The sequence below is a fragment of the Lepisosteus oculatus genome, chromosome 6 (assembly GCF_040954835.1).
Source record: "Lepisosteus oculatus isolate fLepOcu1 chromosome 6, fLepOcu1.hap2, whole genome shotgun sequence".
Taxonomy (NCBI): Eukaryota; Metazoa; Chordata; class Actinopteri; order Semionotiformes; family Lepisosteidae; genus Lepisosteus; species Lepisosteus oculatus.
This window is the reverse complement of record NC_090701.1, coordinates 44,444,460-44,472,362: the sequence shown is the minus strand read 5'-3', so window position 1 is coordinate 44,472,362 and position 27,903 is coordinate 44,444,460. Positions and strand designations below refer to the sequence as shown.

At 37.9% G+C, this 27,903-nt stretch overlaps 1 protein-coding gene and 2 long non-coding RNA genes across 4 annotated transcripts; all 3 read right to left on the bottom strand.

Moving 5' to 3' along the window:
* Window positions 1-667: 667 nt before the first annotated feature.
* LOC107078156 (uncharacterized) lies at window positions 668-15,191 on the bottom strand. The gene is made up of 23 exons (XM_069191675.1): window positions 15,092-15,191; window positions 14,299-14,342; window positions 14,020-14,089; window positions 13,212-13,255; window positions 12,938-13,007; window positions 11,248-11,291; window positions 10,969-11,038; window positions 10,166-10,209; window positions 9,888-9,957; window positions 9,095-9,138; window positions 8,816-8,885; window positions 7,167-7,210; window positions 6,888-6,957; window positions 5,483-5,526; window positions 5,157-5,223; window positions 4,921-4,964; window positions 4,676-4,730; window positions 3,869-3,912; window positions 3,582-3,657; window positions 2,354-2,397; window positions 2,057-2,142; window positions 885-928; window positions 668-673 (listed from the first exon to the last, which is right to left on the bottom strand). The coding sequence occupies exons 1-23, from the start codon at window positions 15,155-15,157 to the stop codon at window positions 668-670; spliced, it is 1,260 nt and encodes a 419-aa protein (XP_069047776.1). The 5' UTR covers window positions 15,158-15,191.
* Window positions 15,192-16,107: 916 nt separating this feature from the next.
* LOC138239444 (uncharacterized) lies at window positions 16,108-17,350 on the bottom strand. The gene is made up of 3 exons (XR_011189916.1): window positions 17,251-17,350; window positions 16,458-16,501; window positions 16,108-16,248 (listed from the first exon to the last, which is right to left on the bottom strand). It is a non-coding gene; the product is annotated as an uncharacterized lncRNA (long non-coding RNA).
* Window positions 17,351-25,679: 8,329 nt separating this feature from the next.
* Window positions 25,680-27,091, bottom strand: LOC138239445 (uncharacterized). Of its 2 annotated transcripts, XR_011189918.1 has the most exons (4): window positions 27,063-27,091; window positions 26,784-26,853; window positions 25,975-26,018; window positions 25,680-25,770 (listed from the first exon to the last, which is right to left on the bottom strand). It is a non-coding gene; the product is annotated as an uncharacterized lncRNA (long non-coding RNA). The 2 variants fall into 2 exon arrangements; XR_011189917.1 differs by lacking the exon at window positions 27,063-27,091 and having other exon boundaries at window positions 26,784-26,946.
* Window positions 27,092-27,903: the final 812 nt, after the last annotated feature.

Sequence of the window (27,903 nt, the reverse complement as noted above, 5' to 3'; positions counted from 1 at the left end):
CAGAGAGGTAACATTAAAACAATAACAGTAACACAGCTTGTAGAACAACCTCTCTATCCACGTAACTGGAATGCCCTCATTTATAGAACAGAAGACTGCATTGGGACATGAAAGAGTTAATGAAGATCCTGCACCAGAATCTGTTTACATGAGAAGATCAATAGCTGCTTTAACAGGTGCGGACTGAATAATATTGAATATTTGAGAGATCTCTTAAAGGTTTGAAAAGTGTTAATTCACTCCAATAGCAATTTGTGATATGTTCAGAATACAACATCATTGCCTAACGTCTGCATAAGACAAGGAAATGCAGACTGGGTCTGAACTGAACTCCTTCTATAGTATTACAGCCAGGATTTGTTGAGAACTGACTAGAAAGCTGTACGACTCAACACTGTACATTGTAATTTTGAGCCAAAGGACTGATTTATTATACTCAGTGCCAAGTGATTGGGATCCAGACACAGAAGAAATTAAAAAGAAGAAGTATTCAAGAAGGAGAATGTGGGTCTCCCAGTGATCTGTAACACCCGTTCAGTATGATATTCTGTACACTGGTAAGGACCCATTGTATGTAGTTTCAGAACCACTCCTTACTTTAGCTGTGGACCTTGTAGTAACTGGGATGTAGGGCTCTTCTATCCCTGAATCTGTAACATCATCACGCTTAGTTCTGTGAAGAGAGACAGAGAACAAGAGTGGGATCAGTCAACCTGGCCAAATGTTTCTTACATCTGGTTTTTGAATTGAGAACCTTTGAAATTGAGGGATGTTATATTTCTAGTTGTTACTCCTCCATCAGTGTACAGCACACAGCTATATCTCAGCAGTTTTTTATTAGAATTAAACTATACACTCGTATAAAAGCTTGTGACATCACTTACGTGTGTGTTGTTGGAGAGGTGGTCACTCTTGTAGTCGTAGTCGGCTGCGAGAGGGATGGAAATGGGCACAAAGAAGACAGAGAGACAATGTTGAGGACAGAGGACAAGTGTAAACAAAGAACAATTCTAAACATTTTACACTCAGCATACAGATAGTCAATAATTAGTAATAAGTCACTTTGGTGCATATTTTCCTAACTTGTCTTGAAATCATATCATTGCTTACAGCACCTAATGTAAAAGTGCTATAAAGTGTAAATAGGATAGGTTTGTACCTTTGCCTTTATTCGATGAATCCAGGAATCAACAGGGAATATTACACTGTCTTCATGTTATTTTGTTTAGAATAAATGTAAAAGAGTATTTGAAGGACATCCCTCTACGTTAAGTATGTATATATTCTGATTTCTTCTAATTTAAAGTAGAACCAATCCCCATTTTGTAATATTTAACCAATATCAGACATACATTTTAAAATTCAAAATGACCCATGTAATTATATTTCTTGAGCAAGAGGAGCGATAATGACTGAAATATAAGGGACCAAGTATGGATCCCTGTGGAACACCAGACGTACATGTTGCTCAGAGAGGTAACATTAAAACAATAACAGTAACACAGCTTGTAGAACAAGCTCTCTATCCACGTAACTGGAATGCCCTCATTTACAGAACAGAAGGCTGCAATGGGACATGAAAGAGTTAATGAAGATCCTGCACCAGAATCTGTTTACATGAGAAGATCAATAGCTGCATTAACAGGTGCGGACTGAATATTATTGAATATTTGAGAGATCTCTTAAAGGTTTGAGAAGTGCTTATTCACTCCAGCAGCAATTTGTGAAATGTTCAGAATACAACATCATTGCCTAACGTCTGCATAAGACGAGGAAATGAAGACTGGCGCTGAACTGAACTCCTTCTATAGTATTACAGCCAGGATTTGTTGAGAACTGACTAGAAAGCTGTACGACTCAACACTGTACATTGTAATTTTGAGCCAAAGGAGTGATTTATTATACTCAGTGCCAAGTGATTGGGATCCAGACACAGAAGAAATTAAAAAGAAGAAGTATTCAAGAAGCAGAATGTGGGTCTCCCAGTGATCTGTAACACCCGTTCAGTATGATATTCTTTACACTGGTAAGGACCCAACGTATGTAGTTTCAGAACCACTCCTTACTTTAGCTGTGGACCTTGTAGTAACTGGGATGTAGGGCTCTTCTATCCCTGAATCTGTAACATCGTCACGCTTAGTTCTGTGAAGAGAGACAGAGAAGAAGAGTGGGATCAGTCAACCTGGCAAAATGTTTCTTATATCTGGTTTTTGAATTGAGAACCTTTGAAATTGAGGGATGTTATATTTCTAGTTGTTACTCCTCCATCAGTGTACAGCACACAGCTATATCTCAGCAGTTTTTTATTAGAATTAAACTATACACTCGTATAAAAGCTTGTGACATCACTTACGTGTGTGTTGTTGGAGAGGTGGTCACTCTTGTAGTCGTAGTCGGCTGCAAGAGGGATGGAAATGGGCACAAAGAAGACAGAGAGACAATGTTGAGGACAGAGGACAAGTGTAAACAAAGAACAATTCTAAACATTTTACACTCAGCATACAGATAGTCAATAATTAGTAATAAGTCACTTTGGTGCATATTTTCCTAACTTGTCTTGAAATCATATCATTGCTTACAGCACCTAATGTAAAAGTGCTATACAGTGTAAAGAGGATAGGTGTGTACCTTTGCCTTTATTCGATGAATCCAGGAATCAACAGGGAATATTACACTGTCTTCATGTTATTTTGTTTAGAATAAATGTAAAAGAGTATTTGAAGGACATCCCTCTACGTTAAGTATGTATATATTCTGATTTCTTCTAATTTAAAGTAGAACTAAAATCCCCATTTTGTAATATTTAACCAATATCAGACATACATTTTAAAATTCAAAATGACCCATGTAATTATATTTCTTGAGCAAGAGGAGCGATAATGACTGAAATATAAGGGACCCAATATAGATCCCTGTGGAACACCAGACGTACATTTTTCCAGCTGTATATGCACATATATCAACAGAACTAATACTTTGATGCTCAGAGAGGTAACATTAAAACAATAACAGTAACACAGCTTGTAGAACAAGCTCTCTATCCACGTAACTGGAATGCCCTCATTTACAGAACAGAAGGCTGCAATGGGACATGAAAGAGTTAATGAAGATCCTGCACCAGAATTTGTTTACATGAGAAGATCAATAGCTGCTTTAACAGGTGCGGACTGAATAATATTGAATATTTGAGAGATCTCTTAAAGGCTTGAAAAGTGTTAATTCACTCCAGCAGCAATTTGTGATACGTTCAGAATACAACATCATTGCATAACGTCTGCATAAGACGAGGAAATGAGGACTGGCGCTGAACTGAACTCCTTCTATAGTATTACAGCCAGGATTTGTTGAGAACTGACTAGAAAGCTGTACGACTCAACACTGTACATTGTAATTTTGAGCCAAAGGACTGATTTATTATACTCAGTGCCAAGTGATTGGGACCCAGACACAGAAGAAATTAAAAAGAAGAAGTATTCAAGAAGGAGAATGTGGGTCTCCCAGTGATCTGTAATACCCTTTCAGTATGATATTCTGTACACCGGTAAGGACCCAACGTATGTAGTTTCAGAACCACTCCTTACTTTAGCTGTGGACCTTGTAGTAACTGGGATGTAGGGCTCTTCTATCCCTGAATCTGTAACATCATCACGCTTAGTTCTGTGAAGAGAGACAGAGATCAAGAGTGGGATCAGTCAACCTGGCAAAATGTTTCTTACATCTGGTTTTTGAATTGAGAACCTTTGAAATTGAGGGATGTTATATTTCTAGTTGTTACTCCTCCATCAATGTACAGCACACAGCTATATCTGAGCAGTTTATTATTAGAATGAAACTATACACTCGTATAAAAGCTAGTGACATCACTTACATGTGTGTTGTTGGAAAGGTGGTCACTCTTGTAGTCGTAGTTGGCTGTGAGAGGGATGGAAATGGGCACAAAGGAGTTTTTGTTTAGTATCTGATCAAGTTGACACTTGAAAAGAGATGAACGGAGGCCTAGTAATTGAGCATGGGGGAACAGCAGATGTGTTTTTACCAGCTATATAACTACAAACATTGACAGAAATAAAATACTGTATAAACAGGCAGCTGGATATGATTTAAAACAAAAAAAAATTAGCGGAACCATAGATACCAGCCAAGCTCTCCACCTGATTAACTACAAAACCCTGATTTATAGAATGAATGCAGAGTTGGCATCTAATAGAATTCAAATAGAGACTGTAGATGACAAAACAAACTATTTTATATGACAAGATCAATTGAAGCTTTCAAAAAAGATATTTCAGTGCTGTATAATGTCTAACATCCTGCTTAAACATTTTGGAAACTATGCATTTCCCTTTCAGATTCCTAGTTGTTTAAAGAAATAGCACTTTTTGATGTGGCCTGTATAGAAGGCAAAGGGGATTGGTGGTGAAAAGCATGCATATTACTTAAGCACATATAAGGATGGCCACTGGAATGAACAGCAGCAATTTTCAAACTTGCCAGACCTTCACCTGAGTTTATAATGTCTAAACCCAAAGGGAACAGGGCAGAGATACAAGAGAAGCCTTAAACAACTCAAATGGGAGCAAACAAACAGGACACGATTGTCATACACAATACCAGTTCAGTACAACATGCAGGAGTAAGGATACAAAATGTAAGGATTCAAAAAATCCCTCCTTACTGTTGGTCTCGTAAAAGGATCTTCTCCTGATCCTGAAAAGTCGTCATCCACAATTCTGTGAAGAGGAACAGGAAGAAATAATGGAAATGTACTCATATTCAGTGTGGGAAATGAGAACTCTGTGATTCTGAGGGATCTCCAATTTATCTCTAAGTTATCTTATAGAAATACAACACAAAGAAAAGAATGAGTAGTTTAGCAGTATAGAACTTCCCATTTGGAGATGGGTAAGTGACATCACTTACATCCGTGTTGTTGGAGATGTGATCGCTGTAGTAGTCGTAGTTGGCTGTGAGAGGGATGGAAATGGGAACAAAGGAGAGAGAGACAGTGATGTGTTTGTTGAGTGTCTGATCTTAACCCAAGGCAGGAATACAAGAGGGGAATTATATAACATGAATGGGTGCCATATGCAATCCTAGATCAGTACAACATGAAGGAGGTAGGAAACAAAGTGTAAGGATTGAAAATCTCTCCTTACTGTTGGTCTTGTAGTGGCTGAAGAAAAAGGCTCTTCTCCTGAGCCTGAAAAGTCATCATCCGCAATTCTGTGAAGAGGAACAGGAAGAAACAGTGGAATCAAGCAACCAGGCAAAAACATAGTCGTATTCAGTTTGTGAAATGAGAGAAATGTGATTCAAGGGGACCTCCTATTTTTAATTCTTAGACATCTTACTGGAGTACAACACAAACAAGAGGATTAGTATATCAGTATAGACTTTTCCACTTAAGTGAGCAAGGAGAAACGAATGAGTAGTTTAGCAGTATAGAACTACACATTAGGGATGAGTAAGTGACATCACTTACATCTGTGTTGTTGGAGAGGAGGTCACTCTTGTAGTTGTAGTCGGCTGTGAGAGGGATGGAAATGGGCACAAAGGAGACAGAGAGACAGTGATGTGTTTGTTTAGTGTCTGATCAAGCTGACACATGAGAACAGATAAAAAGAGGGCTAATAATTGAGTTCTGAGGAACACCAGACATGATCTCAGCTGTTGACAAAAATAACATGTTCATTTGCAGCAGTATATGATTTAAAACAATCATGAACAGAACCACAGATGCAAGAGAAACTCTCCACCTGAGTAACTACAAAACCCTGATTAATAGAAGTGAATGCAGAGTTGGCACCTAAAAGAATAATACTGTCATACTAAAAATACTGTAGATATATCAAACAACAAAGTTTACAATATAAGATCACCGTGAGCTTTAAAAAGAAGATATTTCACATGATCTTCTCAGTTGCGTAACTACACAAATCGACAGAAGTATGCTCATACTGTATGCAGTGGGATATCATTTAAAACAATCGTGAATAAAACCCTAAATGCAAGACATACTCTCCAACCGAGTAACTAGAAAACAATGATTTATGAAATTGAATGCAGAGTTGGGATCTAAGAGAACTAAAATAGATACAACACCAAACAAAGCTTACATGACAAGATTTTGGCAGCTTTAAAAAATCAATTTCACTGTTGTATAACTCCTGCTTGAAATATTTAAAAACTACATATTTCCCTTAATGAAAAAAACGTTAATGACGAATATCACTATAAAGTTCATTTGTTAAAATACACGAGACATAAAACTAGACAAAATGGCTGAGATTCCAAATTCCGGACAGTAATGAACTGAACCACATACGCAAGACAAAATCTCCAGTTCAGTGAGTAGAAAACCCTGATTTATAGAATCAAATGCAAAATCGTGATATAAGAGAATTAATAATATAGACACTGCAGCAAAGACATCTTACATGACAAGATCATTGGGAGATTTAACAAAAGGCATTTTACTGCTATATCATGTCTGAACACGAACATTAATGGTTTAGAGACTGCGTTTCACTTAATGATTCCTGTTTTATTTTGAGTGCAACAACCCCTTTTGATATCTTCATTAGAGTTGGCAGAAAGGCATTGGAGTGTAAAGGATGTACATTTTTAATACACATATCAGGAGTCAGTGGCCAATGGAATAATATCGGTGGTTTTCAAACTTTCCAGAACTACATCTGAGATCAAGGAGGTATTTATTAAATGCAAACCCAAGGGGAAAAGGGCAGAGACACAAGAAAGGAATTCAACAACATGAATGGGATCCAACTAACAACATGAGTGTTACACGCTATTCAAGTTCAGTAAGAAGGAATAAAGAAGTTAAGGAGTAAGGATAGCCAGTGTAAAGATTGACTATTTCTACTTACTGTTGGTCGTGTAGTGGTTGAAGTTAAAGGCTCTTCTTCTCCTGAAGCTGAAGATTCATCATCCATAGTTCTGTGATAAGGAACAGGAAGAAACAGTGAAATGAAGCAACATAGCAAAAAGTTATTTACATTCAATTTCTGAAATAAGAACAGTGTGAATGTGGCAATCTCCTATTTTTAATTGTTAGTCCTCTTATCTGAGTACAACAGAAACAAATGGATGAGCAGTGTACTAGTATTGAGCTACACACATGAAGAAGAGCAAGTGACATCACTTACGTGTGTGTTGTTGTAGAGGTGGTCACTCTTGTAGTCGTAGTCGGCTGTGAGAGGGATGGAAATGGGCACAAAAGAGACAGAGAGACAGTGATGAGGACAGAGCAGGGTCAGGATTCAATGTGAAGCCAGGTCAGCAAAATATTGTAAAATATTGACTTAAAAGTCGAGCTTCCAAATTCTTTTGGGTTTGGACTGCAATAATTTCTGTTACAATAGCAATGGGCCATGTCTCCCATGCAGTGTAGGAGAACAGTGGAAATACATCATGTGGCAAGAATTTACTGATCGTTCTTTCAGTTGGGAATGAATCCGTAACTCTTCGGCATGGTTCAAGGGAGCTAAGCCACAAACAGCGTTCCTAGCGCTTAGGTTTAAAAATGCATTTGAAACATGAAAGTTTGCAGGTGCATAATCTCCAGAATTGGAGTCATGCATTTCCTTGCGTGTAACATTGTTAGCACAAGATATTGAGAACTGATATCTAATAAATTTTTAATTTAAGATTTAGAGAATCTTGCATTTACTTTAGAGCGTTATAACTAAAACGTTTTACAAAGCAACTGCAAAAAACACTTTCATGTTCCTGAAACACACGGCATAGGATTCTGCCCAGCCAAACTGCTGACAGGTGAAAGTGAAGACTTATAAATGATTCTTAATGTGAATTTCAAGTCCATCCATGCTTGGAGATCACCTAGAAATCCTTTGAGTCGAATATCTACATCACTGCTGCTAATTAATAGAAAGCAGGATTATTTAACTTAATTGACGGGAACAGCTACATAACATGGCCTCAGTCTAATTGTAATGAAATTGAAATTCCTCTGGATTTATAGCATTAGTGCAATCAGTGTATTTTAGAGTTAGCTTCAAAATAGAATGTCGTTATATACTGTATTCTGATATCACGTGTTAAAATATTAAAACAACCCAAATTGCTTTCATTGTGACCAAGTGGACACCTGAAATCGCATACATAGTTGGCCAGAAATTGAGCCCTAAAGAACACCAGATGTAATCTTCCCAGCTGCTTAACTACATCGAGATAAATGAAGAGTTCATATGCAGTGGAATGTAATTTGAATCAGTCATGAACAGAAAAACATGTGCAAGACAAGCTCTTTAAGTGAATAACTAGAAAACCCAGATTTGTAGAATCGAGTGCAGAGTTGACATCTGAGAGAATTAATATAGAGACTGCACTAGTGACATCTTAAATGACAAGATCGTTGGGACCTTTAACACAAGATATGCCACTGATGTATAATGTTTAAATTCTAACATATATGGTTCAGAAACTACATTTCCCTTTAAGATTCCTATTTTATTTCAAGTGCAACAGCCTTTTTTGACACCTTCATTAGAGTTAGCAAAGGGATTTGGAGTGTAAAGGATATATATTTTTAGAAACACAAAACATGAGTGTGTGGCCATTGGAGTTGAACAGCAGTTTTCAAACTTCCCAGACCTACATCTGAGCTCAAAAAGGCATTGCATGCAAACACAAGGGCGAAAGGGTAGAGACACAGGAAAGTAAACAACACGAATGGGATCCAACAAACAGAATGTGAGTGTCACACACTATACCAGTTCAGTAAGACATGCAGGAGTAAGGATACAAAGAGCAAGGATTGAAAAGCTCTCCTTACTGTTGGTCTTGTAGTGGCTGAAGTAAAAAGCTCTTCTTCTCCTGAAGCTGAAGATTCATCATCCATAGTTCTGTGTTTAGGAACAGGAAGAAACAGCTAAATCAAGCAACATGGCAAAATGTTATTCACCTTCAGTTTGTGGAGCAAGAATAGTGTGAATGAGCCAATCTTGTATTTTTAATTCTTAGTCCTCTTATCTGAGTACAACAGAAACAAATGGATGAGCAGTGTGCTAGTATTAAACCACACACTTGGAGAAGAGCAAGTGACATCACTTACGTGTGTGTTGTTGGAGAGGTTGTCACTCTTGTAGTCGTAGTCGGCTGTGAGAGGGATGGAAATGAGCACAAAAGAGAGAGATACAGTGATGAGGACAGAGCACAGTCAGGATTCTTTAAGAATCCAGGTCAGCAAAATACATTAATGAAAAATATCACTATTAAGTTCATTTATGAAAATACACCAGACTTAAAAGTAGACAAAATGTCTGAGATTCCAGTTTCCGGACAATCATGAACTGAACCACATATGCAAGACAAACTCTCCAGTTCAGTAAATATAAAACCCTGATAGATAGAATCAAATGCAAAATCAGGATGTGAGAGAATGAATATAGACACTGCAGCAACGACATTTTACATGGCATGATCATTGGGAGATTTAACACAAGATATGTCACTGCTGTATAATTGTCTAAACTATAAAATAAATGGTTCAGAAACTACATTTCCTTTTCAGATTCCTATTTTATTTCAACTGCAACAGCCCTTTTTGATATCTTCATTAGAATTGTCAAAGGGATTTGGAGTGTAAAGGATATATATTTTTAGAAACACAGAACGTGAGTGTGTGGCCATTGGAGTTGAACAGCAGTTTTCAACCTTCCCAGACCTACATCTGAGCTCAAGAAGGCATAGCATGGAAACACAAGGGCAAAAGGGCAGAGACACAGGAAAGTAAAAAACACGAATGGGATCCAACAAACAGAATGTGAGTGTCACACACTATACCAGTTCAGTAAGAAATGCAGGAGTAAGGATACAAAGAGCAAGGATTGAAAAGCTCTCCTTACTGTTGGTCTTGTAGTGGTTGAAGTCAAAAGCTCTTCTTCTCCTGAAGCTGAAGATTCATCATCCACAGTTCTGTGTTTAGGAACATGAAGAAACAGTGAAATCAAGCAACATGGCAAAATGTTATTCACATTCGGTTTGTGGAGCAAGAAGAGTGTGAATGAGGCAATCTTTTATTTTAAATTCTTAGTCCTCTTATCTGAGTACAACAGAAACAAATGGATGAGCAGTGTGCTAGTATTTAACTACACCTTTGAGAAGAGCAAGTGTCATCACTTACGTGTGTGTTGTTGGAGAGGCTTTCACTCTTGTAGTCGTTTTCGGCTGTGAGAGGGATGAAAATGAGCAAAAGAAAGAGAGGCACAGTGATGAGGACAGAACGGGGTCAGGCTTGAATAAGAACCCAGGTCAGCAAAATACAATAATGATGAATATCACTAAAATGTATTTGTTAAAATACACCAGACTTAAAAGTAGACAAACTGGCTGAGATTCCAAGTTCCGGACAAGAATGAACTGAACCACATGCGCAAGACAAAATCTCTAGTTCAGTGAATAGAAAACCCTGATTTATAGAATCAAATGCAAAATCAGGATGTGAGAGAATTAATAGACACTGCAGCAACGACATGTTACATTGCCTGATGATTGGGAGATTTAACAAAAGGCATTTTACTATTATATCATGTCTGAACACCAACATAAATGGATTAGAGACTACATATCACTTTATGATTCCTGTTTTATTTCAAGTGCAACAGCCCCTTTGATATCTTCATTTGAGTTGGCAGAAAGGAATTGGAGTTTAAAGGATGTACATTTTTAAAACATATCAGGAGTCAGTAGCCAATGGAATAATGTCAGTGGTTTTCAAACTTTCCAGAACTACATCTGAGATCAAGGAGGTATTTATTACATGCAAACCCAAGGGGAAAAGGGCAGAGACACATGAATGGAATTCAACAACATGAACGGGATCTAACAAACAACATGAGTGTCACACGCTGTTCAAGTTCAGTTAGAAGAAGTAAAGAAGTTAAGGAGTAAGGATAGCCAGTGTAAAGATTGACTATTTCTCCTTACTGCTGGTCTTGTAGTGGTTGAAGTCAAAGGCTCTTCTTCTCCTGAAGCTGAAGATTCATCATCCATAGTTCTGCGATAAGGAACAGGAAGAAACAGTGAAATCCAGCAAGATGGCAAAATGTTATTCACATTCAGTTTGTGGAGCAAGTAGAGCGTGAATGAGCCAATCTTGTATTTTTAATTGTTAGTCCTCTTATCTGAGTACAACAGAAACAAATGGATGAGCAGTGTACTAGTATTGAGCCACACACTTGGAGAAGAGCAAGTGACATCACTTACGTATGTGTTGTTGGAGAGGTGGTCACTCTTGTAGTCATAGTCGGCTGTGAGTGGGATGGAAATGGGCACAAAAGAGAGAGATTCAGTGATGAGGACAGAGCAGGGTCAGGACTGAATGTGAAGCCAGGTCAGCAAAATATTGTACGTGGAATGCCACTTAAAAGTTACTTGTGAAAATTTGAGAATTTATGCTAGACTTAAAAGTCGAGCTTCCAAATTCTTTTGGGTTTGGACTGCAATAATTTCTGTTACAGTAGCAAACGGCCATGTCTCCCATGCAGTGTAGGAGAACAGTGGAAATACATCATGTGGCAAGAATTTACTGATCGTTCTTTCATTTGGAAATGAATCCATAACTCTTCGCCAAGGTTCAAGGGAGCTACGCCACAATCAGCGTTCTTAGCATATAGGTTTAAAAATGCATTTGAAACATGAAAGTTTGCAGGTGCATAATCTCCAGAATTGGAGTCATGCATTTTCTTGCGTGTAACATTGTTGGAACAAGATATTGAGAACTGAGATCTAATAAATTTTTAACTTGAGATTTAGAGAATCTTGCATTTACTTTAGAGCATTATAACTAAAAAGGTTTACAAAGCAACTGCAAAAAACACTTTCATGTTCCTGAAACACACGGCATAGGATTCTGCCCAGCCAAACTGCTGAGAGGTGAAAGTGAAGACTTATAAATGATTCTTAATGTGAATTTCAAGTCCATCCATGCTTGGAGAAAAACCTAGAAATCCTTTGAGTCGAATATCTACATCATTGCTGCTAATTGATAGAAAACAGGATTATTTAACTTAATTGACGGGAACAGCTACATAACATGGCCTCAGTCTAATTGGAATGAAATTGAAATTCCTCTGGATTTATAGCATTAGTGCAAACAGTGTATTTTAGAGTTAGCTTCAAAATAGAATGTCGTTATATACTGTATTCTGATATCACGTGTTAAAATATAAAAACAACCCAAATTGCTTTCATTGTGACCAAGTGGACACCTGAAATCGCATACATAGTTGGCCAGAAATTGAGCCCTGAGGAACACCAGATGTAATCTTCCCAGCTGCTTAACTACATCGAGATAAATGAAAAGTTCATATGCAGTGGAATGTAATTTGAATCAGTCATGAACAGAAAAACATGTGCAAGACAAGCTCTCCAAGTGAATAACTAGAAAACCCAGATTTGTAGAATCGAGTGCAGAGTTGACATCTGAGAGAATTAATATAGAGACTGCACCAGTGACAGCTTAAATGACAAGATCGTTGGGACCTTTAACACAAGATATGCCACTGATGTATAATGTTTAAATTCTAACATATATGGTTCAGAAACTACATTTCCCTTTTAGATTCCTATTTTATTTCAAGTGCAACAGCTCTTTTTGGCACCTTCATTAGAGTTAGTAAAGGGATTTGTAGTGTAAAGGATATATATTTTTAGAAACACAGAACGTGAGTGTGTGGCCATTGGAGTTGAACAGCAGTTTTCAAACTTCCCAGACCTACATCTGAGCTCAAGAAGGCATTGCATGCAAACACAAGGGCAAAAGGGCAGAGACACAGGAAAGTAAACAACACGATGGGATCCAACAAACAGAATGTGAGTGTCACACACTATACCAGTTCAGTAAGAAATGCAGGAGTAAGGATACAAAGAGCAAGGATTGAAAAGCTCTCCTTACTGTTGGTCTTGTAGTGGTTGAAGTCAAAAGCTCTTCTTCTCCTGAAGCTGAAGATTCATCATCCATAGTTCTGTGTTTAGGAACATGAAGAAACAGTGAAATCAAGCAACATGGCAAAATGTTATTCACATTCAGTTTGTGGAGCAAGAATAGTGTGAGCCAGTCTTGTATTTTTAATTCTTAGTCCTCTTATCCGAGTACAACAGAAACAAATGGATGAGCAGTGTGCTAGTATTTAACTACACCTTTGAGAAGAGCAAGTGTCATCACTTACGTGTGTGTTGTTGGAGAGGTTGTCACTCTTGTAGTCTTAGTCGGCTGTGAGAGGGATGAAAATGGGCACAAAAGAGAGAGATTCAGTGATGAGGACAGAACGGGGTCAGGCTTGAATAAGAAGCCAGGTCAGCAAAGTAGATTAATGATGAATATCACTAAAATGTATTCGTTAAAATACACCAGACTTAAAAGTAGACAAACTGGCTGAGATTCCAAGTTCCCAGACAAGAATGAACTGAACCACATACGCAAGACAAAATCTCCAGTTCAGTGAATAGAAAACCCTGATTTATAGAATCAAATGCAAATCGGGATGTGAGAGAATTATTATAGACACTGCAGCAACGACATGTTATATGGCATGATCATTGGGAGATTTAACAAAAGGCATTTTACTACTATATCATGTCTGAACACCAACATAAATGGATTAGAGACTACATTTCACTTTATGATTCCTGTTTTATTTCAAGTGCAACAGCACCTTTTGACATCTTCATTAGAGTTGGCAGAAAGGAATTGGAGTTTAAAGGATGTACATTTTTAAAACATATATCAGGAGTCAGTAGCCAATGGAATAATATCGGTGGTTTTCAAACTTTCCAGAACTACATCTGAGATCAAGGAGGTATTTATTACATGCAAACCCAAGGGGAATAGGGCAGAGATACAGGAAAGGAATTCAACAACATGAATGGGATCCAACTAACAACATGAGTGTCACACGCTGCTCAAGTTCATTAAGAAGGTGTAAAGAAGTTAAGGAGTAAGGATAGACAGTGTAAAGATTGACTATTTCTCCTTACTGTTGGTCTTGTAGTGGTTGAAGTTAAAGGCTCTTCTTCTCCTGACGCTGAAGATTCATCATCCATAGTTCTGCGATTAGGAACAGGAAGAAACAGTGAAATCCAGCAAGATGGCAAAATATTATTCACTTTCAGTTTGTGGAGCAAGAAGAGTGTGAATGAGCCAATCTTGTATTTTAAATTGTTAGTCCTCTTATCTGAGTACAACAGAAACAAATGGATGAGCAGTATGCTAGTATTGAGCCACACACTTGGAGAAGAGCAAGTGACATCACTTACGTGTGTGTTGTTGGAGGGGTGGTCACTCTTGTAGTCGTAGTTGTCTGTGAGAGGGATGGAAATGGGCACAAAAGAGAGAGATACAGTGATGAGGACAGAGCACAGTCAGGATTCTTTAAGAATCCAGGTCAGCAAAATACATCAATGACAAACAATCACTATTAAGTTCATTTATGAAAATACACCAGACATAAAAGTAGACAAAAGTCTGAGATTCCAGTTTCCGGACAATCATGAACTGAACCACATATGCAAGACAAACTCTCCAGTTCAGTAAATATAAAACCCTGATTGATAGAATCAAATGGAAAATCAGGATGTGAGAGAATTAATATAGACACTGCAGCAAAGACATTTTACATGGCATGATCATTGGGAGATTTAACACAAGATATGTCACTGCTGTATAATTGTCTAAACTATTAAATAAATGGTTCAGAAACTACATTTCCTTTTCAGATTCCTATTTTATTTCAACTGCAACAGCCCTTTTTGATATCTTCATTAGAATTGTCAAAGGAATTTGGAGTGTAAAGGATATATATTTTTAGAAACACAGAACGTGAGTGTGTGGCCATTGGAGTTGAACAGCAGTTTTCAACCTTCCCAGACCTACATCTGAGCTCAAGAAGGCATAGCATGGAAACACAAGGGCGAAAGGGCAGAGACACAAGAAAGTTAACAACATGAATGGGATCCAACAAACAGAATGTGAGTGTCACACACTATACCAGTTCAGTAAGACATGCAGGAGTAAGGATACAAAGAGGAAGGATTGAAAAGCTCTCCTTACTATTGATCTTGTAGTGGTTGAAGTAAAAAGCTCTTCTTCTCCTGAAGCTGAAGATTCATCATCCATAGTTCTGCGATAAGGAACAGGAAGAAACAGTGAAATCTAGCAACATGGCAAAATGTTATTCACATTCAGTTTGTGGAGCAAGTAGAGCGTGAATGAGCCAATCTTGTATTTTAAATTCTTAGTCCTCTTATCTGAGTACAACAGAAACAAATGGATGAGCAGTGTGCTAGTATTGAGCCACACACTTGGAGATGAGCAAGTGACATCACTTACGTGTGTGTTGTTGGAGAGGTGGTCACTCTTGTAGTCGTAGTTGTCTGTGAGAGGGATGGAAATGAGCACAAAAGAGAGAGATTGAGTGATGAGGACAGAACGGGGTCAGGCTTTAATAAGAAGCCAGGTCAGCAAAATACATTAATGATGAATATCACTAAAATGTATTTGTTAAAATACACCAGACTTAAAAGTAGACAAACTGGCTGAGATTCCAAGTTCCCGGACAAGAATGAACTGAACCACATACGCAAGACAAAATCTCCAGTTCAGTGAATAGAAAACCCTGATTTATAGAATCAAATGCAAATCGAGATGTGAGAGAATTAATATAGACACTGCAGCAACAACATGTTATATGGCATGATCATTGGGAGATTTAACAAAAGACATTTTACTACTATATCATGTCTGAACACCAACATAAATGGATTAGAGACTACATTTCACTTTATGATTCCTGTTTTATTTCAAGTGCAACAGCACCTTTTGACATCTTCATTAGAGTTGGCAGAAAGGAATTGGAGTTTAAAGGATGTACATTTTTAAAACATATATCAGGAGTCAGTAGCCAATGGAATAATATCGGTGGTTTTCAAACTTTCCAGAACTACATCTGAGATCAAGGAGGTATTTATTACATGCAAACCCAAGGGGAATAGGGCAGAGATACAGGAAAGGAATTCAACAACATGAATGGGATCCAACTAACAACATGAGTGTCACACGCTGCTCAAGTTCATTAAGAAGGTGTAAAGAAGTTAAGGAGTAAGGATAGACAGTGTAAAGATTGACTATTTCTCCTTACTGTTGGTCTTGTAGTGGTTGAAGTTAAAGGCTCTTCTTCTCCTGACGCTGAAGATTCATCATCCATAGTTCTGCGATTAGGAACAGGAAGAAACAGTGAAATCCAGCAAGATGGCAAAATATTATTCACTTTCAGTTTGTGGAGCAAGAAGAGTGTGAATGAGCCAATCTTGTATTTTAAATTGTTAGTCCTCTTATCTGAGTACAACAGAAACAAATGGATGAGCAGTATGCTAGTATTGAGCCACACACTTGGAGAAGAGCAAGTGACATCACTTACGTGTGTGTTGTTGGAGGGGTGGTCACTCTTGTAGTCGTAGTTGTCTGTGAGAGGGATGGAAATGGGCACAAAAGAGAGAGATACAGTGATGAGGACAGAGCACAGTCAGGATTCTTTAAGAATCCAGGTCAGCAAAATACATCAATGACAAACAATCACTATTAAGTTCATTTATGAAAATACACCAGACATAAAAGTAGACAAAAGTCTGAGATTCCAGTTTCCGGACAATCATGAACTGAACCACATATGCAAGACAAACTCTCCAGTTCAGTAAATATAAAACCCTGATTGATAGAATCAAATGGAAAATCAGGATGTGAGAGAATTAATATAGACACTGCAGCAAAGACATTTTACATGGCATGATCATTGGGAGATTTAACACAAGATATGTCACTGCTGTATAATTGTCTAAACTATTAAATAAATGGTTCAGAAACTACATTTCCTTTTCAGATTCCTATTTTATTTCAACTGCAACAGCCCTTTTTGATATCTTCATTAGAATTGTCAAAGGAATTTGGAGTGTAAAGCATATATATTTTTAGAAACACAGAACGTGAGTGTGTGGCCATTGGAGTTGAACAGCAGTTTTCAACCTTCCCAGACCTACATCTGAGCTCAAGAAGGCATAGCATGGAAACACAAGGGCGAAAGGGCAGAGACACAAGAAAGTTAACAACATGAATGGGATCCAACAAACAGAATGTGAGTGTCACACACTATACCAGTTCAGTAAGACATGCAGGAGTAAGGATACAAAGAGGAAGGATTGAAAAGCTCTCCTTACTATTGATCTTGTAGTGGTTGAAGTAAAAAGCTCTTCTTCTCCTGAAGCTGAAGATTCATCATCCATAGTTCTGCGATAAGGAACAGGAAGAAACAGTGAAATCTAGCAACATGGCAAAATGTTATTCACATTCAGTTTGTGGAGCAAGTAGAGCGTGAATGAGCCAATCTTGTATTTTAAATTCTTAGTCCTCTTATCTGAGTACAACAGAAACAAATGGATGAGCAGTGTGCTAGTATTGAGCCACACACTTGGAGATGAGCAAGTGACATCACTTACGTGTGTGTTGTTGGAGAGGTGGTCACTCTTGTAGTCGTAGTTGTCTGTGAGAGGGATGGAAATGAGCACAAAAGAGAGAGATTGAGTGATGAGGACAGAACGGGGTCAGGCTTTAATAAGAAGCCAGGTCAGCAAAATACATTAATGATGAATATCACTAAAATGTATTTGTTAAAATACACCAGACTTAAAAGTAGACAAACTGGCTGTGATTCCAAGTTCCCGGACAAGAATGAACTGAACCACATACGCAAGACAAAATCTCCAGTTCAGTGAATAGAAAACCCTGATTTATAGAATCAAATGCAAATCGAGATGTGAGAGAATTAATATAGACACTGCAGCAACAACATGTTATATGGCATGATCATTGGGAGATTTAACAAAAGACATTTTACTACTATATCATGTCTGAACACCAACATAAATGGATTAGAGACTACATTTCACTTTATGATTCCTGTTTTATTTCAAGTGCAACAGCCCCTTTTGATATCTTCATTAGAGTTGGCAGAAAGGAATTGGAGTTTAAAGGATGTACATTTTTAAAACATATATCAGGAGTCAGTAGCCAATGGAATAATATCGGTGGTTTTCAAACTTTCCAGAACTACATCTGAGATCAAGGAGGTATTTATTACATGCAAACCCAAGGGGAATAGGGCAGAGATACAGGAAAGGAATTCAACAACATGAATGGGATCCAACTAACAACATGAGTGTCACACGCTGCTCAAGTTCATTAAGAAGGTGTAAAGAAGTTAAGGAGTAAGGATAGACAGTGTAAAGATTGACTATTTCTCCTTACTGTTGGTCTTGTAGTGGTTGAAGTTAAAGGCTCTTCTTCTCCTGAAGCTGAAGATTCATCATCCATAGTTCTGCGATTAGGAACAGGAAGAAACAGTGAAATCCAGCAAGATGGCAAAATATTATTCACTTTCAGTTTGTGGAGCAAGAAGAGTGTGAATGAGCCAATCTTGTATTTTAAATTGTTAGTCCTCTTATCTGAGTACAACAGAAACAAATGGATGAGCAGTATGCTAGTATTGAGCCACACACTTGGAGAAGAGCAAGTGACATCACTTACGTTTGTGTTGTTGGAGGGGTGGTCACTCTTGTAGTCGTAGTCGGCTGTGAGAGGGATGGAAATGGGCACAAAAGAGAGAGATACAGTGATGAGGACAGAGCACAGTCAGGATTCTTTAAGAATCCAGGTCAGCAAAATACATCAATGACAAACAATCACTATTAAGTTCATTTATGAAAATACACCAGACATAAAAGTAGACAAAAGTCTGAGATTCCAGTTTCCGGACAATCATGAACTGAACCACATATGCAAGACAAACTCTCCAGTTCAGTAAATATAAAACCCTGATTGATAGAATCAAATGGAAAATCAGGATGTGAGAGAATTAATATAGACACTGCAGCAAAGACATTTTACATGGCATGATCATTGGGAGATTTAACACAAGATATGTCACTGCTGTATAATTGTCTAAACTATTAAATAAATGGTTCAGAAACTACATTTCCTTTTCAGATTCCTATTTTATTTCAACTGCAACAGCCCTTTTTGATATCTTCATTAGAATTGTCAAAGGAATTTGGAGTGTAAAGGATATATATTTTTAGAAACACAGAACGTGAGTGTGTGGCCATTGGAGTTGAACAGCAGTTTTCAACCTTCCCAGACCTACATCTGAGCTCAAGAAGGCATAGCATGGAAACACAAGGGCGAAAGGGCAGAGACACAAGAAAGTTAACAACATGAATGGGATCCAACAAACAGAATGTGAGTGTCACACACTATACCAGTTCAGTAAGACATGCAGGAGTAAGGATACAAAGAGGAAGGATTGAAAAGCTCTCCTTACTATTGATCTTGTAGTGGTTGAAGTAAAAAGCTCTTCTTCTCCTGAAGCTGAAGATTCATCATCCATAGTTCTGCGATAAGGAACAGGAAGAAACAGTGAAATCTAGCAACATGGCAAAATGTTATTCACATTCAGTTTGTGGAGCAAGTAGAACGTGAATGAGCCAATCTTGTATTTTAAATTCTTAGTCCTCTTATCTGAGTACAACAGAAACAAATGGATGAGCAGTGTGCTAGTATTGAGCCACACACTTGGAGATGAGCAAGTGACATCACTTACGTGTGTGTTGTTGGAGAGGTGGTCACTCTTGTAGTCGTAGTTGTCTGTGAGAGGGATGGAAATGAGCACAAAAGAGAGAGATTGAGTGATGAGGACAGAACGGGGTCAGGCTTTAATAAGAAGCCAGGTCAGCAAAATACATTAATGATGAATATCACTAAAATGTATTTGTTAAAATACACCAGACTTAAAAGTAGACAAACTGGCTGAGATTCCAAGTTCCCGGACAAGAATGAACTGAACCACATACGCAAGACAAAATCTCCAGTTCAGTGAATAGAAAACCCTGATTTATAGAATCAAATGCAAATCGAGATGTGAGAGAATTAATATAGACACTGCAGCAACAACATGTTATATGGCATGATCATTGGGAGATTTAACAAAAGACATTTTACTACTATATCATGTCTGAACACCAACATAAATGGATTAGAGACTACATTTCACTTTATGATTCCTGTTTTATTTCAAGTGCAACAGCCCCTTTTGATATCTTCATTAGAGTTGGCAGAAAGGAATTGGAGTTTAAAGGATGTACATTTTTAAAACATATATCAGGAGTCAGTAGCCAATGGAATAATATCGGTGGTTTTCAAACTTTCCAGAACTACATCTGAGATCAAGGAGGTATTTATTACATGCAAACCCAAGGGGAATAGGGCAGAGATACAGGAAAGGAATTCAACAACATGAATGGGATCCAACTAACAACATGAGTGTCACACGCTGCTCAAGTTCATTAAGAAGGTGTAAAGAAGTTAAGGAGTAAGGATAGACAGTGTAAAGATTGACTATTTCTCCTTACTGTTGGTCTTGTAGTGGTTGAAGTTAAAGGCTCTTCTTCTCCTGAAGCTGAAGATTCATCATCCATAGTTCTGCGATTAGGAACAGGAAGAAACAGTGAAATCCAGCAAGATGGCAAAATATTATTCACTTTCAGTTTGTGGAGCAAGAAGAGTGTGAATGAGCCAATCTTGTATTTTAAATTGTTAGTCCTCTTATCTGAGTACAACAGAAACAAATGGATGAGCAGTATGCTAGTATTGAGCCACACACTTGGAGAAGAGCAAGTGACATCACTTACGTTTGTGTTGTTGGAGGGGTGGTCACTCTTGTAGTCGTAGTCGGCTGTGAGAGGGATGGAAATGGGCACAAAAGAGAGAGATACAGTGATGAGGACAGAGCACAGTCAGGATTCTTTAAGAATCCAGGTCAGCAAAATACATCAATGACAAACAATCACTATTAAGTTCATTTATGAAAATACACCAGACATAAAAGTAGACAAAAGTCTGAGATTCCAGTTTCCGGACAATCATGAACTGAACCACATATGCAAGACAAACTCTCCAGTTCAGTAAATATAAAACCCTGATTGATAGAATCAAATGGAAAATCAGGATGTGAGAGAATTAATATAGACACTGCAGCAAAGACATTTTACATGGCATGATCATTGGGAGATTTAACACAAGATATGTCACTGCTGTATAATTGTCTAAACTATTAAATAAATGGTTCAGAAACTACATTTCCTTTTCAGATTCCTATTTTATTTCAACTGCAACAGCCCTTTTTGATATCTTCATTAGAATTGTCAAAGGAATTTGGAGTGTAAAGCATATATATTTTTAGAAACACAGAACGTGAGTGTGTGGCCATTGGAGTTGAACAGCAGTTTTCAACCTTCCCAGACCTACATCTGAGCTCAAGAAGGCATAGCATGGAAACACAAGGGCGAAAGGGCAGAGACACAAGAAAGTTAACAACATGAATGGGATCCAACAAACAGAATGTGAGTGTCACACACTATACCAGTTCAGTAAGACATGCAGGAGTAAGGATACAAAGAGGAAGGATTGAAAAGCTCTCCTTACTATTGATCTTGTAGTGGTTGAAGTAAAAAGCTCTTCTTCTCCTGAAGCTGAAGATTCATCATCCATAGTTCTGCGATAAGGAACAGGAAGAAACAGTGAAATCTAGCAACATGGCAAAATGTTATTCACATTCAGTTTGTGGAGCAAGTAGAGCGTGAATGAGCCAATTTTGTATTTTAAATTCTTAGTCCTCTTATCTGAGTACAACAGAAACAAATGGATGAGCAGTGTGCTAGTATTGAGCCACACACTTGGAGATGAGCAAGTGACATCACTTACGTGTGTGTTGTTGGAGAGGTGGTCACTCTTGTAGTCGTAGTTGTCTGTGAGAGGGATGGAAATGAGCACAAAAGAGAGAGATTGAGTGATGAGGACAGAACGGGGTCAGGCTTTAATAAGAAGCCAGGTCAGCAAAATACATTAATGATGAATATCACTAAAATGTATTTGTTAAAATACACCAGACTTAAAAGTAGACAAACTGGCTGAGATTCCAAGTTCCCGGACAAGAATGAACTGAACCACATACGCAAGACAAAATCTCCAGTTCAGTGAATAGAAAACCCTGATTTATAGAATCAAATGCAAATCGAGATGTGAGAGAATTAATATAGACACTGCAGCAACAACATGTTATATGGCATGATCATTGGGAGATTTAACAAAAGACATTTTACTACTATATCATGTCTGAACACCAACATAAATGGATTAGAGACTACATTTCACTTTATGATTCCTGTTTTATTTCAAGTGCAACAGCCCCTTTTGATATCTTCATTAGAGTTGGCAGAAAGGAATTGGAGTTTAAAGGATGTACATTTTTAAAACATATATCAGGAGTCAGTAGCCAATGGAATAATATCGGTGGTTTTCAAACTTTCCAGAACTACATCTGAGATCAAGGAGGTATTTATTACATGCAAACCCAAGGGGAATAGGGCAGAGATACAGGAAAGGAATTCAACAACATGAATGGGATCCAACTAACAACATGAGTGTCACACGCTGCTCAAGTTCATTAAGAAGGTGTAAAGAAGTTAAGGAGTAAGGATAGACAGTGTAAAGATTGACTATTTCTCCTTACTGTTGGTCTTGTAGTGGTTGAAGTTAAAGGCTCTTCTTCTCCTGAAGCTGAAGATTCATCATCCATAGTTCTGCGATTAGGAACAGGAAGAAAAGTGAAATCCAGCAAGATGGCAAAATATTATTCACTTTCAGTTTGTGGAGCAAGAAGAGTGTGAATGAGCCAATCTTGTATTTTAAATTGTTAGTCCTCTTATCTGAGTACAACAGAAACAAATGGATGAGCAGTATGCTAGTATTGAGCCACACACTTGGAGAAGAGCAAGTGACATCACTTACGTTTGTGTTGTTGGAGGGGTGGTCACTCTTGTAGTCGTAGTCGGCTGTGAGAGGGATGGAAATGGGCACAAAAGAGAGAGATTGAGTGATGAGGACAGAACGGGGTCAGGCTTTAATAAGAAGCCAGGTCAGCAAAATACATTAATGACGAATATCACTAAAATGTATTTGTTAAAATACACCAGACTTAAAAGTAGACAAAATGGCTGAGATTCCAACTTCCGGACAGTAATGAACTGAACCACATACGCAAGATAAGATCTCCAGTTCAGTGAATAGAAAACCCTGATTTATAGAATCAAATGCAAAATCAGGATGTGAGAGAATTAATATAGACACTGCAGCAACGACATCTTACATGACAAGATCATTGGGAGATTTAACAAAAGGCATTTTACTACTATATCATGTCTGAACACCAATATAAATGGTTTAGAGACTGCATTTCACTTTATGATTCCTGTTTTATTTCAAGTGCAACAGCCCCTTTTGATATCTTCATTAGAGTTGGCAGAAAGGCATTGGATTTTAAAGGATATACATTTTAAAACATATATCAGGGCAATGGAATAATATCGGTGGTTTTCAACCCTCCCAGACCTACATCTGAGATCAAGGAGGTATTTATTGCATGCAAACCCAAGGGGAAAATGGCAGAGACACAGGAAAGGAATTCAACAACATGAATGGGATCCAACTAACAACATGAGTGTCACACGCTGCTCAAGTTCAGTAAGAATGAGTAAAGAAGTTATGGAGTAAGGATAGACAGTGTAAAGATTGACTATTTCTCCTTACTGTTGGTCGTGTAGTGGTCGAAGTTAAAGGCTCTTCTTCTCCTGAAGCTGAAGATTCATCATCCATAGTTCTGCGATAAGGAAAAGGAAGAAACAGTGAAATCCAGCAAGATGGCAATATGTTATTCACATTCAGTTTGTGGAGCAAGTAGAGTGTGAATGAGCCAATCTTGTATTTTAAATTGTTAGTCCTCTTATCTGAGTACAACAGAAACAAATGGATGAGCAGTGTACTAGTATTGAGCCACACACTTGGAGAAGAGCAAGTGACATCACTTACGTGTGTGTTGTTGGAGAGGTGGTCACTCTTGTAGTCGTAGTCGGCTGTGAGTGGGATGGAAATGGGCACAAAAGAGAGAGATTCAGTGATGAGGACAGAGCAGGGTCAGGATTGAATGTGAAGCCAAGTCAGCAAAATATTGTACGTGGAATGCCACTGAAAAGTTACTTGTGAAAATTTGAGAATTTAGGCTAGACTTAAAAGTCGAGCTTCCAAATTCTTTTGGGTTTGGACTGCAATAATTGCTGTTACAGTAGGAATGGGCCATGTCTCCCATGCAGTGTAGGAGAACAGTGGAAATACATCATGTGGCAAGAATTTAATGATCGTTCTTTCAGTTGGGAATGAATCCATAACTCTTCGCCAAGGTTCAAGGGAGCTATGCCACAATCAGCGTTCTTAGCATATAGGTTTAAAAATGCATTTGAAACATGAAATTTGCAGGTGCATAATCTCCAGAATTGGAGTCATGCATTTTCTTGCGTGTAACATTGTTGGAACAAGATATTGAGAACTGAGATCTAATAAATTTTTAACTTGAGATTTAGAGAATCTTGCATTTACTTTAGAGCATTATAACTAAAAAGGTTTACAAAGCAACTGCAAAAAACACTTTCATGTTCCTGAAACACACGGCATAGGATTCTGCCCAGCCAAACTACTGAGAAGTGAAATTGAAGACTTATAAATGATTCTTAATGTGAATTTCAAGTCCATCCATGCTTGGAGAAAAACCTAGAAATCCTTTGAGTCGAATATCTACATCACTGCTGCTAATTGATAGAAAGCAGGATTATTTAACTTAATTGACGGGAACAGCTACATAACATGGCCTCAGTCTAATTAAAATGAAATTGAAATTCCTCTGGATTTATAGCATTGGTGCAAACAGTGTATTTTAGAGTGAGCTTCAAAATAGAATGTCGTTATATACTGTATTCTGATATCACGTGTTAAAATATAAAAACAACCCAAATTGCTTTCATTGTGACCAAGTGGACACCTGAAATCGCATACATAGTTGGCCAGAAATTGAGCCCTGAGGAACACCAGATGTAATCTTCCCAGCTGCTTAACTACATCGAGATAAATGAAAAGTTCATATGCAGTGGAATGTAATTTGAATCAGTCATGAACAGAAAAACATGTGCAAGACAAGCTCTCCAAGTGAATAACTAGAAAACCCAGATTTGTAGAATCGAGTGCAGAGTTGACATCTGAGAGAATTAATATAGAGACTGCACCAGTGACAGCTTAAATGACAAGATCGTTGGGACCTTTAACACAAGATATGCCACTGATGTATAATGTTTAAATTCTAACATATATGGTTCAGAAACTACATTTCCCTTTTAGATTCCTATTTTATTTTAAGTGCAACAGCTCTTTTTGACACCTTCATTAGAGTTAGTAAAGGGATTTGTAGTGTAAAGGATATATATTTTTAGAAACACAGAACGTGAGTGTGTGGCCATTGGAGTTGAACAGCAGTTTTCAAACTTCCCAGACCTACATCTGAGCTCAAGAAGGCATTGCATGCAAACACAAGGGCAAAAGGGCAGAGACACAGGAAAGTAAACAACACAAATGGGATCCAACAAACAGAATGTGAGTGTCACACACTATACCAGTTCAGTAAGACATGCAGGAGTAAGGATACAAAGCGCAAGGATTGAAAAGCTCTCCTTACTGTTGGTCTTGTAGTGGTTGAAGTCAAAAGCTCTTCTTCTCCTGAAGCTGAAGATTCATCATCTATAGTTCTGTGTTTAGGAACAGGAAGAAACAGTGAAATCAAGCAACATGGCAAAATGTTATTCACATTCAGTTTGTGGAGCAAAAATAGTGTGAGCCAGTCTTGTATTTTTAATTCTTAGTCCTCTTATCCGAGTACAACAGAAACAAATGGATGAGCAGTGTGCTAGTATTTAACTACACCTTTGAGAAGAGCAAGTGTCATCACTTACGTGTGTGTTGTTGGAGAGGTTGTCACTCTTGTAGTCTTAGTCGGCTGTGAGAGGGATGAAAATGGGCACAAAAGAGAGAGATTCAGTGATGAGGACAGAACGGGGTCAGGCTTGAATAAGAAGCCAGGTTAGCAAAGTAGATTAATGATGAATATCACTTAAAATGTATTCGTTAAAATACACCAGACTTAAAAGTAGGCAAACTGGCTGAGATTCCAAGTTCCCAGACAAGAATGAACTGAACCACATACGCAAGACAAAATCTCCAGTTCAGTGAATAGAAAACCCTGATTTATAGAATCAAATGCAAATCGGGATGTGAGAGAATTATTATAGACACTGCAGCAACGACATGTTATATGGCATGATCATTGGGAGATTTAACAAAAGGCATTTTACTACTATATCATGTCTGAACACCAACATAAATGGATTAGAGACTACATTTCACTTTATGATTCCTGTTTTATTTCAAGTGCAACAGCCCCTTTTGATATCTTCATTAGAGTTGGCAGAAAGGAATTGGAGTTTAAAGGATGTACATTTTTAAAACATATATCAGGATTCAGTAGCCAATGGAATAATATCGGTGGTTTTCAAACTTTCCAGAACTACATCTGAGATCAAGGAGGTATTTATTACATGCAAACCAAAGGGGAATAGGGCAGAGATACAGGAAAGGAATTCAACAACATGAATGGGATCCAACTAACAACATGAGTGTCACACGCTGCTCAAGTTCATTAAGAAGGTGTAAAGAAGTTAAGGAGTAAGGATAGACAGTGTAAAGATTGACTATTTCTCCTTACTGTTGGTCTTGTAGTGGTTGAAGTTAAAGGCTCTTCTTCTCCTGAAGCTGAAGATTCATCATCCATAGTTCTGCGATTAGGAACAGGAAGAAACAGTGAAATCCAGCAAGATGGCAAAATATTATTCACTTTCAGTTTGTGGAGCAAGAAGAGTGTGAATGAGCCAATCTTGTATTTTAAATTGTTAGTCCTCTTATCTGAGTACAACAGAAACAAATGGATGAGCAGTATGCTAGTATTGAGCCACACACTTGGAGAAGAGCAAGTGACATCACTTACGTGTGTGTTGTTGGAGGGGTGGTCACTCTTGTAGTCGTAGTCGGCTGTGAGTGGGATGGAAATGGGCACAAAAGAGAGAGATACAGTGATGAGGACAGAGCACAGTCAGGATTCTTTAAGAATCCAGGTCAGCAAAATACATTAATGACAAACAATCACTATAAAGTTCATTTATGAAAATACACCAGACACAAAAGTCTGAGATTCCAGTTTCCGGACAATCATGAACTGAACCACATATGCAAGACAAACTCTCCAGTTCAGTAAATATAAAACCCCGATTGATAGAATCAAATGGAAAATCAGGATGTGAGAGAATTAATATAGACACTGCAGCAACGACATTTTACATGGCATGATCATTGGGAGATTTAACACAAGATATGTCACTGCTGTATAATTGTCTAAACTATTAAATAAATGGTTCAGAAACTACATTTCCTTTTCAGATTCCTATTTTATTTCAACTGCAACAGCCCTTTTTGATATCTTCATTAGAATTGTTAAAGGGATTTGGAGTGTAAAGGATATATATTTTTAGAAACACAGAACGTGAGTGTGCGGCCATTGGAGTTGAACAGCAGTTTTCAACCCTCCCAGACCTACATCTGAGCTCAAGAAGGCATTGCATGCAAACACAAGGGCGAAAGGGCAGAGACACAGGAAAGTAAAAAACACAAATGGGATTCAACAGACAGAATGTGAGTGTCACACACTATACCAGTTCAGTAAGACATGCAGGATTAAGGATACAAAGAGGAAGGATTGAAAAGCTCTCCTTACTATTGATCTTGTAGTGGTTGAAGTAAAAAGCTCTTCTTCTCCTGAAGCTGAAGATTCA